The sequence below is a fragment of the Carassius gibelio genome, chromosome A9 (assembly GCF_023724105.1).
Source record: "Carassius gibelio isolate Cgi1373 ecotype wild population from Czech Republic chromosome A9, carGib1.2-hapl.c, whole genome shotgun sequence".
Taxonomy (NCBI): Eukaryota; Metazoa; Chordata; class Actinopteri; order Cypriniformes; family Cyprinidae; genus Carassius; species Carassius gibelio.
Genome location: NC_068379.1, coordinates 22,103,560 through 22,116,827, shown reverse-complemented (window position 1 = coordinate 22,116,827; position 13,268 = coordinate 22,103,560). Strand labels below are relative to the sequence as shown.

Sequence of the window (13,268 nt, the reverse complement as noted above, 5' to 3'; positions counted from 1 at the left end):
GGTGTTTGGTGCACAAAACAAGAAACAAAGGATGTCTTTTTTTTCTTTTTTTTTTGCTGCATTATGCAAGACCAGAGCAATTCAAAAACCAACTGTCTCTTTATTGCCCTCTGGTGGACAGTAAAAAGTACCTCACCTTGAGGGAATTGGACACTCAAAAATAAAAAATAAAAGATCCTTTACAAATGGAAAATATCAAAATACACTGCCCATGTGGTTATCAAAAACAGAGTATATACAATGGAAATATAGCCGATGCTACCCTGCAGTCAGAACATGCGTACAAAAACTGAAAGCTCATACATGATCATCTATACTTTGTGTCTCACATCCACACATCCATTCGCTCTCTAAGCATTTTAAGGATGCTCACACATACATACACACTCGCAACAAAGCACACATCTGCTTATAAACCCGCTGTTTCCCACCCAGCCCAAAGTCAAATTTTGAACCCAGATCGCTCCCATCTTAAACTTGTCTCCTGATTGGCTGGGAGTAACAAGCCACTCCCTCCTCAACTGTCTTTCTCCAAAGCTGCTGCAGCCAGAGTGACTGTTGTGACGGGCTGGCCTGTGGCAGTGGCCAGCGTGACTGTGTTGACGGACTGACCGAGGCCGTGCAGTTGCACCCGGGCGAGTTTCTTCTGTTCGCACTCCGTCACCAGGCTGTTGAGCTCTGCGGCGCTGTATCCGATCAGAGTCCTCAGGTCGCACACAAACTTGTAAACAAAGCGCTTGCCCTGCACTTTGCTGATCATGTCTCCATCATAGTAGTACCTGTTTAAGGGAGATAAAATTGGATGGATAGATTTAGTGTTCTCATTTAAGTTTTTGCTGAAGACTAACTATATCTCTCCAAAAGCACCTAAACTAGAGTGGGGAAATCATACACTCGCACCTGAGAGCTCTGCTTAGCTTCTCATAGTTCATGGTGGGCTTGTTCTTGCGCTGACCCCATTTCTGAGCTACTAGCTCAGGCTGATTGAGTTTGAACTCGCCCTCCTCTCCCACCCAGGAAATGCAGTCCCGAGAGTCCTTGTCAGTCAGCAGCTCCAAAAGAAACTGCCACAGTTGAATCTGACCGTTATTACCTGAGATGACACGCAACAATCATAATCAATTCTACAATCATTTATTAGCGTTGTGCATATGAGATTCTTATTTTTCTCAGTAGAAGGTTGAAAAATTCTGAATTATGTTTTCCAACATCACAGTTTTCCATAAACATAGCACATACCGAACTGTCGTGAAAAAGTTGAACCGTGCCCCCCCCTAATATACATATACATATATGTGTGTGTGTGTGTTGAAAACAGATGTGCTACTTATTCTTTTACAAACTGTCATACATATTTTTCTTGACTCTTTGATGAAATGAAAGTTTATTTGAAATAGATTTTTTTTTTTACCTAAACATTTTTACTGTCACTTTTGGTTGATTTAATATGTCCTTCCTGAATAAAAGTATTAATTTCCTTATTTTAATAAATTTATTATTAAAAACTACATTTACACATACATTATTTAATATAAACAAACTATTGATCAACCTGGGCTTTTACACATACACATTTGTTGTATTCGTTTGTATGTACCTGTGCGGTTGCCAGGGGAGCTGCGCTCCTCTCCTGAGATACGGGGGGCTCGGGGGGTTTTGTTGTGCTTCATCACCTTGATGGCTGTAGGTGTGGCCTGCTGCACAGGGGCAGGAATGATCTGCACAGCTGGAGAATATCAAGAAACCGTTACCCAGAAGACCAACACATGCTCCTTTCATTGAAAATATTAAGTGTTTGTGCCTAGAGACACAAACTGCCCTTTAAGCAAATCATGTGCAGGTTATACAAAACATGTTATTTAAGAAGGTACTCAAAAGGTGCTTTTGTTGGTAAAACAGCAAAAACAGACAAGATTCATGTCTACTGATACTCACGTTGATCAATGGTGACTGTTGCTTCCTGACCCTGATCCTGACTCGCAAGTACGTCTGCACAGAGCATTAAAGAGATTAAAAATGGGCTAAAATATTTTGATAAGAGTTGGAGAACACACGCTCTCTTTCCTAAGTGAAACTTACACTTGCGTAGAAGCTCCAGGTGGCTCCACAGGATCTCTCCGCTGGGCACTCTCTGAAGGAACTCCTCCTGGCTGAAACCACAGAGCTGGCGGCCGGGAATGTGAATGCCACCCACCTCCATTTCCTCAATGCCAAACTCTTTCATAACCCAAACTGCCCAGTGGATCACCTGATCTGCTGTCCACTGCACCGGGTCTGACAGACAGACAGACAAATAAAGCTCATTAAATGATACTGCTACTGACTAGGGATGTAAAAATGCACTGATCTGACAATAAAAATGTATTACAACATTTACTGAACTGCATATTTTAAAGTTGATAATTTACTATACTACCAAGTGTATTACACATTCATTTCTTAACCCAAAATGATTCCTGACTTATTTTCAGAAGTGAATCTGATACGAGTTGTAACAAAATAATTCAATTGTAATCTCTTTTACAGTTCATTGCCATTTCAAGAATCATGCAATTATTTAGCAGAAATGCATACACTACTGTGCAAATGTTTTGAGTCAAGTATTTTTAAAGAAATTAATACTTTTATACAGCAAGGACACATTACATTTATTAAGGTGACAGTAAAGACTCCTCCAATGCAACAAAAGATTTCAAATTCCATATAAATAATGTTATTTTGAACTTCCTATTTATCAAAAAATCCAGTGAAAAATGTATCATGGTTTCCACAAAAATATTTTAACACTGATAATAAGAAATGTTTCATAATCGCCAAATCAGCATATTCGAGTGATTTATAAAAGATCATGTGACACTAAAGACTGAAGTAATGATACTGAAAATTCAGCTTTGCCATCACAGTAATAAATTACATTTTAAAATATATTGAAATAAAAATAAAAATATTTTGTAGTTATTTTGAATAAAATTTCACAGTATTACTGTATTTTTGTTCAAATTATTGGAGCCTTGATCTAACACTAGTGTATGTGTGATATAGTTCTCATAAGCTGTGCCTACTACACTATTACAAAATCAATTAAATATTTAGATTTAATTCTGTAACATGTAAACATTAATTGAAAAACTCACCATAGGGAATGTTCAGTCGAACCTGCTCCTTACGGTACCCTTCCAACGCGGCCGCCCATCGGGTCACCTGCTCTGAAGTCTCATCAGGAATGGCGGCTCGTTCCACCGCAATCACGTGTCCATCCTCCACCAGATGGCCTTCCTCGCCAGCAGCCGCGTCTGGATCGATCACCACCTCCACAGTCTCCACTGGTTTCACAATCTCCAGAATATTCAATTTTTCTTCACCTTAAACAGACCACAAACCCACAGGCAAATCACATTTATATTAATGTTTTATTAATGTTGTGAATGGGTAGTTGTCAGCTAAATTGTTTTTTTTTTATATATATATTTATCTATCTTAGTATATAATTGACATTAACAAATAATATCTTATGTAACTGGTGATTTCATATCAAGGCATGAATAATTATAAAATAATGAACTAAGTGCTGTTTACAACAGCACGTCACTCTGCAGGACATGTCAACTATTCAAAGATTTTCATTTGTCTGAAGGGCATGTTGACAAATTGAGATTTGTCCAACAGCAATATGAGATCATTGTAAACTGTTACCCTGTTTCGTGACAATCTGCACGCTGAGCTGTACTGTACCATCTGTTTTCACTCCTTGATCGAACAGGCTGTGATCAGGATGCAACTGCATGAGGAAAGAAGCAGAAGAGTCAGGGAGTGAAGAGTTGAATCCACGAATACAATGAGTGCACTCAAATAAGATTACACTAATATAGAAGAACATACTAGGATGTCCTGCAGACAAATTTCGTATCCATCCAGAGGGACCTGAAGACGAGGCTCCAGTAACTTCTTCAGGTTACCGATCGGCTCATTGATGTCAATGTCTTGAGTTATTAGTTCAGCTGCTGTGATGGTCTGTTCCTCGATCCTGACATTTGGTCACATGAAACAAACCATTTCACAGGCAGAAGACACACATTGCTTAATAAGAGGATTCCGCTAAACACATCAAACAGAGAGGGAAAATAAGGAAGAGAAAGACAGAAAAAGCACTTACCCTTCCTCTAGACACTCCTGTTTCTCCCGTCCATCAATCTCAATTTCAATCATCTCCTCTGTCTCACTTTTTGACATCCCTTCAACTCCTTGTCCAGCTATAAAGCAAATACATAAAAAATATACAAATTAAAGGAAACAAATTAAACAAGAACTGTCATATCAGTAACAATTTACAATAAGGTCTGATTTGTTAATATTGGTTGAAGTATTAGCTAACACTAAGGAACAGTGACCAATCATTACCTTTTATTTTTTAACAACAGCATTTATTAATATTTGTTCATGTTAGTTTATATAAATACAACTGTACATATTAGTTCACAGTGCATTAAAATATTAGATTTTTTTTAAAATGTATTAGTAAATGTTGAACAGTAACTAAGATTAATAAATGCTGTAATAGTAATGTTTGTATAATTCATGGTAACCAAATTTAACATATAATAGCTTATTGTAATGTGTTACCTAATTATCTCTCTCTCTCTCTCTCTCTCTCTCTCTCTCTCTCTATATATATATATATACACACACACTCTTGAAAATAAAAAAAAAATATTTAATTTCACATAATGTTTAGCATCTTATTGAACCCAAAGTAATACAAAACATACAACTGTGCCTAAAAGTCACTACATGGTCAGGTTAACGCACTCTTGCGGTCTCTAAGAAGTCTCTGAAGTCCAATAAACTCTCACGCAACACCGAGGCTTTGCTTGAGTTTAGGCCCACCATGGCATTTCCCCACATTAGCACTCTTTTTAACTAAGGGGACGCACTTATTTATTAAATATCTAATCAATTTGGTCAATCCATTTATTATTATAGTATGTGGATTTAAACGGGAACGCTTCTAATAATATAATTTCCACAAGCAACTGGGTGGGAAGACGACGCACGAATCGATACAAACGCAGTTGCCATGTTGGAGTGCTTTTGGGTTTCGTAATATAACCGCAAAATTGGGCATAAAAGACGACTTTTCCAAACTTCTGAAACTTCCAGGGGTAGCAACACATCAAGACTTTTGATTCTGAAAGTTAAAACGGAAATGGAAGAAACGGAAACAAAACAAGAGAAGGGCAGATGTAAAAGCAGCCGGAAATCCTGGCCGAAGTCACGGCGGCTGACAGACTTCCGAAAACTGCCGTGCGACCGAATAAACGGACGGAAACAACACGGTTTAATTGCGCGATTCGGGCGGAATATAATGTCTAAGACAGGTACAATCACGTATGGATTATGTATAAATACACACCTGGCCTCTTTGTCAGCTGCTTAGCTGATACTGACGGTTGAACTGAATGTCTTCTCGCGCGGACAACTCGCGCTAACTTTTACGAAAAGTAATGGTGTTCGCGTCGGTATTCACGACATATTTCAATGAAAACAGCTAACGTTATATTTGAAATTGTCCTGAATAAAGTTTACAAGTATGTTTACCTACTGCTTGTCTGACGTGAGAGGCAGTGCTTACAGTCAGTTCTGTTATTAGCTCTGTTGTGTTCCCCTCAGGATGCTAACAGTTAGCTCGCGCAGAAAGCGGGAAAACTGACACGATAATAGCCTCACACATATGCAACATACTCATTTTGTTGCACACGCTTAGCTCACGTGAATTAGCATTGCCACCCGACGTACCTCTTTATCCCGTTCAGCAAGTGCTGTGTCGGAGTTTTTGCGCACTAGAGCTGGGTGTCAGGGGCTATAGTTTAGTTTGGGTGCTAATAAGTTGAGTGAATGTTCATGCTGGTTTTTGGTCAACATTGCATTGGGGGCGGGGATGAGCTGGAGGCCTCGCTGCCCACTGACAGCAACATGTACAAACCCACTCTGTGCAGTTTGTAACTGTGTATCAAATATACAGTTGTTTATTTGTGCCCCCACCCCCAAAAAAAGCTAACACCAGAAAATGGAAGGTGGTGAATTTAACAGTGCCTTAAGTGTGGAAATCAACGCATTACTGGATACATATGTAACTTACATACATGTTTATGCCTTTATCTTACTCCGTCTGTGTGTGTGTGTTTACATATGTATTTTTATGTTTATTATCTTGTGTTATATGTGTATGTATGTACCCCAGAGCTCATGGACAACAACACGTTCTTAGTTTTTGTGCAAACGTAACAAATAAAGAAAATTTTATTCTTTTCTAAAGGGTGACTTGAATTATTCCTGTGGATGGACATTAAAGTTCTGTGACTCTTCATGTTCATGTTTCCAGCATTTTGTGTTTAACGTAATGTCTCACACTGTTGGATGTGTCCATTAACTTGGAAGATTCAACTGATTTGTGCCTTATGTAATATTGGAAATATATGCTACAGTGTTTTAATCTGTGTAAGGAGAGGAATAAGTATGGCAGCAGAATGTGAATTTTGCATTAGGTTATTTTTACATTTCAGTTAATGTAACAAAAGACCAGAAAATCTAGTTTTTGGAGATACTGCTGATTCATTTGAGCCAAACATCAGCTTAACCGAATAGTCAAATAAGCTCAGACACATTTTTTTTATCTTTGTCTAGAAGATATTACAATTTAAATTTTGTCATCATTTACACAACCTTATGTTGTTCCGATGTCTGTTTAGCTTTGTTGCTTATGTGGAGCATAAAAGATGTTTTCAGAAATGACTTTTGTGTGTGTCCCCTATTAATGGAAGTCAATTCTTCAAAAAATATTTTTTTGAGTCGCACAAGAAAGTAAGTCATATACAGGTTTGGGAGGACATGAGGGTAAATGATTGATAGAACTTCAAATCTTTTTGGGTCAACTATATTCCTTTAATAAGCAAATTGCATTTCATTGAGAAATACCCATCATCAGACAACAGATGATACTTCTGAACAGCGCTGGATGATATAGACAAAATTTATATCACAATATATTTCTTAATTTCTGTTGATACGATACAATTCTGATATCAATATGAAAACGATTAAAAAAAGCCTCGTAAAAACTACAAAGAAAGCCCACAACAAACTTATGAAAAATTAATTTGACAATTGACACCTCCTTTAAAACCATATAATATTTTAGAAAAAAGTTAATGTTCAGTTTTTTATTTTATTTAGACTTCATGCAAACAATAAATGAGAAATCACTGTCAAATAATTATCTCTGACTCACCTAATTAATATTAATATCTTTAACTTCAAACTGTAGGCTAATATACACTACTAGTCAAAATTTTTTTGAACATTAAGATTTTTAATGTTTTAAAGAAATTATCTTCTGCTCACCAAGCCTGCATTTATTTGATCCTACAGCAAGAACAGTCACATTTTGAAATATTTTACTATAAAAAAAAATCAGGTTTCTTTGATAAGTATAAGTTTATCTGAAATAGAAACAATAACATTATAAATGTCTTTATCATCACTTTTAATCAATTTAAAGCATCCTTGCTTAATAAAAATTTATATTATTTATTTCCCAAAAATACGTTTGGATACATACTGACTCAAAGCTTTTGAATGGAATAGTGTATAATGTTACAGAAGCTTTTTATTTCTGGTAAATGCTGATCTTTCTATTCATCGAAGAATCCTGAAAAAAAATATGTACTCAACTGTTTTAAATATTGATAATCAGCAAATCAAAATAATATATATATATATATATATATATATATATATATATATATATATATATATATATATATATATATATAAAAACATTAAAAATCCTACTTTTCAAAAATGTTTGACTGGTGGTGTAAGCTGATTATTCTTAAATTCTTATAAAGAGTATGAATAGAGCCAGACTTGAATGCAAACTGATTGTCCGCCAGCAGGAGGCGCTGGAAGAGCAGAATAACTAGTATGAAATTGTGCAACATTTACAGTATCTACAAACTCTAGTTGTGAGAAGTCAAACAGATATGAGACTATTCAAATTCTACATGCTATCTAAAAAAAATGAGTTCTCTTAGATTGAAAAATATAAAAGCTTTTTACAGTAATACAAAAAAGAAACAGCAGAGATTAATCGAAATGTAGGTCTGTTGTGGATGGGCCTCAACACCAGGGGGCGTGTTTTCTTCTCTTACAGGCCATCAGTGCAAAACATGGAGACATACAGTACAAGTGCACTTGATGTATGATATGGTTCTCTAGTTTTTGAGGTCGCTTCACTTTTTTTTAGCACAGCACTGTCCAGTATGTGCACACGTCATAGCACAAAGGATTGTGTATGTTTGTAACATCTCGGCTGAGGAGAGAGATGAACAATGGGATGAGGACAAGCCATTACCATAATCATATATCTCTATAGTGCCAGTATTATACTATTTAACTAGTGAGTTGTCAATAAGAAACTTACATCTGGAGGGTTATAGCTGGTCTTGGTTCTGCTGAAAAGTGCAAAGAAATAACTTTTTTGTTTCTAAAGGTTTGTTATGAATTATTCTTATAGGTAAGATTGCATTAAAAATACTGCATTAGACGTACCTTTGTTGTGTCTCTCCTTGATTCTCTGTTGGTAAATTTTAAGACATATGTTAGAAGATAAGGACAAGACATTTTTCAAAGTTATACAGCCTGTTGTTAGTTTGAGTAAAGTGGTACTCACTGCGGCAGCAACAACAGCCCCCTCTTCTGCAGCACAGACAGATGGCCACACAGCAGGAGAGGAGCAACAGAGACGCTCCCACTTCTACTGCTGTAACGACTGTCATGTTCAGCTCAACTGCAACAGAGCATGTCAAACAGATATTCAGTCACACATGGTCTAATTATGATGTTAGTCAAGGGTTTTGTGGCTCTCTGACCTTTGAGTTAACCCTCATGTTTTTTGTTTTTGGTTGTATCTAAAAAAGATTGACTGTTTTTTGCAGTGGTCAATTGATTTTTGTAAAAGTTCCTTATACTCATCAAGGCTGCATTTGTTTAATCAAAAATACAGCAGAAACTAATATTATGAAATATTACAAGTTAAAATAAGTGGTGTCAAGAAACATTTCTGATTATTATCAATGTTGAAAGCAACTGTGCTGCTTAATATTTTATGGAAACAGTTATATATTTATGTACATTTATGCATTAATGTCTCAACTCTCACTTTTGATCATTGCATCCTTGCACTATGAAAGTATTCATTTGTTTCCCAAAGAATACAACTGAACACAAACTTTAAACAATAGTGCAGAGGCCAGTCGCATTTCTGAAAAGTACCAGTCTACTTTGTGATAAAACAGAGGAACTATAATTACTGCCATTAATATTTTTCTCTTGGTCCCCAAACAACGTCATCCTCAACAGAACATAAGGGTTTTTCTGCGATTGCACCTTTAACAGTAGCATTAAATGTAGCATTTACAGTCTACATTTTCATGTTACATTCAAATCTTTTACTGTATTACAAAATATCAAGTAAAACTGATTTCTATGATTTCCTGACCCTTTAAAAAGACCAAACTGAACTGAACTTACATTCAGTTATCTTCATATGCTGGCCGGCACAACTTTTGGGTGCCCCCACCCCATTGGAGGCCTCACATCGATACTGACCCTCATCAGATTTTGACACCGCCTTGAACTTCTGCTCAACAGCAAAGGAAAAGAAACAGCATATACAAATCATACTTGATATGTCATACAGTGTTTGTTTATTCAGACCACTGCTTAACATGTTAGCTATCACGAGAAAATGCTAACTAGTTTTTTGAAAATACAAGTTTGTCAGTGGGAAAAAAAGAGATTAGCAATACACCAACCAGAGTCCCTGCTTTGGGATCCAGGGTGTAGTTGATTTCAGGGAGATTGCTAGTGTGAAGTGGTTTGTTGTCTTTGTACCAGCTGTAGGTGGCAGTGGGAAAGCTCAGTTTGTCTTTGCAGCGGAGCTCTGCAGAAAATCCTCTCATGACTGTTTCTGGGACTTCACATGATGGAGCATGTGGCGCAACTGTCCATGTAAGACAGAGTTGCATTACATCACTTATAGAAAGGTTGTGTTTGAGACTTATGACTTAGTTACGAATATTGTTGGTACAACTGCACATGTAAATAATGAAAATGAGATTACAAGATCGAATAATTTACACGATTTTCATTCTCACCGAGCACATTGAGGGTGACAGTGACCTCCCCCAGCTTGATTTTGTCATGGCGGGCTGTGACTTCACAATGATACACTCCGGAGTCTTTCTGCGTAACACCACGGAGGGTCATTGTTGCCCCGTCGATGGATGCACGGCTTTTAAATGAACCTGGTTTTAGTAAACGTTAGAAAAGTTTAAAGAACAAATTGATGTAATGAAATCAAACAAAAAAAACAAATATTCACTGAAAGACGTGGTTAAGGTTCAATCAGATTTAGATTTTTGTGGGCAAATCAGTAATTTCAATAGATATCCATGCAGTCTGGAATTTTGTGCGAGGGCAAAAGATTTCCTGATGCGGCTAGGTTTTAAAGTGACTTTTGTGTGAGCTACATTGTTACACTATTGACAATTGAACTTTTCTGACTAATGTGACACAGCAAACAGAATGTAATTTGCTGCCACAAGTCATTTTAATGACACACTTCCCCTTTAAAATGATAAAATATCTAAAGCAATATACAAATGAGAGGGATGGGGGAATGTTTGTGGTTGCAATAAATATGAGAGAGGGCTAAACAACTACCTAAAGTACCTGTAAAATCCCCATCAAAATAAACATAGGAAACATCTTTGCTTCTCTTCTTCCATTCAACACGTGGGTTTGTGTCTTTCTCTGTCTTGAATTCGCAGGACAGGACAGCATCTTTTGCAAAGAATAGAAGACAGAAGAGTCAAATCAATATGGTCTGAAAGCTTTTCTATATCTAAATATGTCAAGCTGATTATCTGAAGACGAATGATCTTACTTGTGTTTTCATGTACCTCCACTTTGGCTTTGCTTGTCGTCACAGTAACAGGATCTGAGCTAGAAACTGGAGGAGAGGGAATATACAAATTGACATGTAAATGTTGTAACAGGGCACAAAAATCCCTCCTACAGTATTTATATAATAGCAGACAAATATTCAACTTTCAATGAAAGACTATGGGGGAATTGTTATATATTTGCCCCATAGTTTTTGTTCAGGACAAACTGAAATCCAGGGACATAGCTTCAACTTAACCCAGAATGTTTGATTAAATGACACTGATTATTCAAGAATGTGTTAGATTTTTATCAAATATATTACACCCCTTAAGTAAATAGGAAGAATACTGTAAACAGATTTCAGAATGAACAAATTTGAGTCAAATGTGAATCCTCACTAACACTCACTCCACACTCTGGTGGTGCCAGGAACAGAGATGTGTAGGAATTTTAGTAATGGATGGATGTTCTGACACAGTGTGGCTGTGTGTGGTGGGGGTGGCAGTCCAAACCAAGCTTGATAACCTCCTCACACACTGAAAAACATGCACTTCTGGGGAAAGTGAGGGAAAACACTTTCCTTTAACTGTCTAGTAATTTTCTATAGTCCACGTGATGTGTTAACAGTCGAAAAGTACTGACTTTAATGAGTCTAGAGAAAGAAATGCTGCATGGTGAGGGTCTTTTTACCCAGAGATACAAAAGACCTACTATGCCGCTGTAACTTAAAACCTCTTCAGCTGGATGAGGACTGGGGTTACAATCACAACCCACCCCACAAGGTATTTGACAACCCTAACTATCACCAGTAGTGGCCTGAAACATGAAAGTTGTCAGAATAAAAAACAATCAATTTGGTCAAAGTCAATATTTTCACATGATATTTTTAATATACATTCTTATATAACAACAAATGATATTTGATATAGTCTGCGAAACTTCATGTGGTTAACAGATATTTGGATCTCTAGACTAGGCGGAATAAAGAATTTCTCATGCTGGCGGGGTAACCATAATCTCCATGATAAAGACCAATACACAAGGAGTCAGTCAAGGGGCATCAGTGACATGAAAAGGTCCCTGCCACATCAGAGTAAAGTTCAGATCTGGACAACTTCTTCACAAACATTTTATCACCCTCAGGATCTCATATGTTCAAATGATGTTTGAGAAGTTTGTATAAACAGTGTTTCACAAAACCCCCACCAACCACCCAATCCAGAGCCTCAAAGCATCCATCTCTCTTTGAAAAAGCACACACACACACACCCCCGACACAGGGTTTTGAATCTGAACCAAATCTGTTCACAAAGCTGATGTCAATATACATTAATTTCAATTTTTTTTACTATAAAAACTTGTAATAACTTTTAAACATTATGCCATTTTTAATTACAAGGAACTTTAACACTTTAAAAATCATTGAATAGAGTAGAAATAAAATAATAAAAATAGGCCTAAATATACAAATGATGAATTCAAGTTATTGACTGTATTTTCCAATTCACCCCTCAGAGTTTCCCATAGTAAGAAATGTCTTTCTTTTAAAATATCCAGAACAAACGAACTAAAGCGCGTCAGATAATGAGAAACCCAAGCATCATCAATATACTTACTGTAGAGCAGCATGAGCAGAGCGGGCAAGGTAAGTTTGTGTGCTGTGCTCATCTTCAGATTGTCCGGATGGAGCAGGAGCGCGTGCTGAGTCTGATGTGCTTCTTGCTCTTTCTTCAAGATGGTTTGCGCGCTCTCGTCAGAACTCTAAGCGTGCACGGCGCAAATGCGCTGAGACATGTGTCGATTTCTGTACATGAGCGACGTTTGTATAAGATAAAATGGTTTCTTCTTATAATTCTTTTTTATAGGTTAGCGTGGTACACCGTTTTCCCCCATTAAAACATTAATAAATATGAATTTCCTTAAAACAATATACATTTCTTTCACACGTCTTTCTATAATTCTATTTAGCCTACTTTTTATGACAACGGTGGATAACATCAGATTAGGCTACTTTATTGCTATGCACTGTAAAATATTTTGTCTAAGTTAAAATGTATTGATTGTTTTTTATTCAAGTCAAAGGTATAATTTAATGATTGCATCAACTTACACTGGGTTGCCACAACTGGGTTGCCACAAGGTCAGACCAAGTTCTTAAGATGCAGGAAAACATCGGACTGAAAAAAAAGGGATGATGAACAGTTTGCTGTGGTAATATTATTGTAAAAGTGCTGAAGTCATGCAAATTGTTTTATGTTTTA

General features: G+C 36.7%; 2 protein-coding genes across 9 annotated transcripts; both read right to left on the bottom strand.

Moving 5' to 3' along the window:
• Positions 1–80: 80 nt before the first annotated feature.
• LOC128019986 (GA-binding protein alpha chain-like) lies at positions 81–5,958 on the bottom strand. Of its 6 annotated transcripts, none has more exons than XM_052606457.1 (10): positions 5,794–5,958; positions 4,154–4,250; positions 3,880–4,024; positions 3,694–3,778; positions 3,135–3,362; positions 2,080–2,274; positions 1,936–1,989; positions 1,598–1,726; positions 901–1,093; positions 81–779 (listed from the first exon to the last, which is right to left on the bottom strand). In XM_052606457.1, the coding sequence occupies exons 2-10, from the start codon at positions 4,228–4,230 to the stop codon at positions 518–520; spliced, it is 1,368 nt and encodes a 455-aa protein (XP_052462417.1). In that variant the 5' UTR covers positions 4,231–4,250; positions 5,794–5,958; the 3' UTR covers positions 81–517. The 6 variants fall into 6 exon arrangements, with proteins under 6 accessions (XP_052462417.1, XP_052462418.1, XP_052462419.1 ...); XM_052606458.1 differs by having other exon boundaries at positions 5,596–5,949; XM_052606459.1 differs by having other exon boundaries at positions 5,600–5,949.
• Positions 5,959–7,833: 1,875 nt separating this feature from the next.
• LOC128020341 (junctional adhesion molecule 2A) lies at positions 7,834–12,781 on the bottom strand. 3 transcript variants are annotated; one of them, XM_052607173.1, is made up of 10 exons: positions 12,624–12,781; positions 11,006–11,071; positions 10,783–10,902; positions 10,215–10,364; positions 9,873–10,060; positions 9,589–9,697; positions 8,729–8,845; positions 8,608–8,632; positions 8,480–8,510; positions 7,834–8,368 (listed from the first exon to the last, which is right to left on the bottom strand). In XM_052607173.1, exons 1-10 carry the CDS (start codon positions 12,673–12,675, stop codon positions 8,330–8,332), a joined length of 897 nt encoding a protein of 298 aa, XP_052463133.1. In that variant the 5' UTR covers positions 12,676–12,781; the 3' UTR covers positions 7,834–8,329. The 3 variants fall into 3 exon arrangements, with proteins under 3 accessions (XP_052463133.1, XP_052463134.1, XP_052463135.1); XM_052607174.1 differs by having other exon boundaries at positions 8,480–8,507; XM_052607175.1 differs by having other exon boundaries at positions 10,792–10,902.
• Between the last annotated feature and the right edge of the window lie 487 nt (positions 12,782–13,268).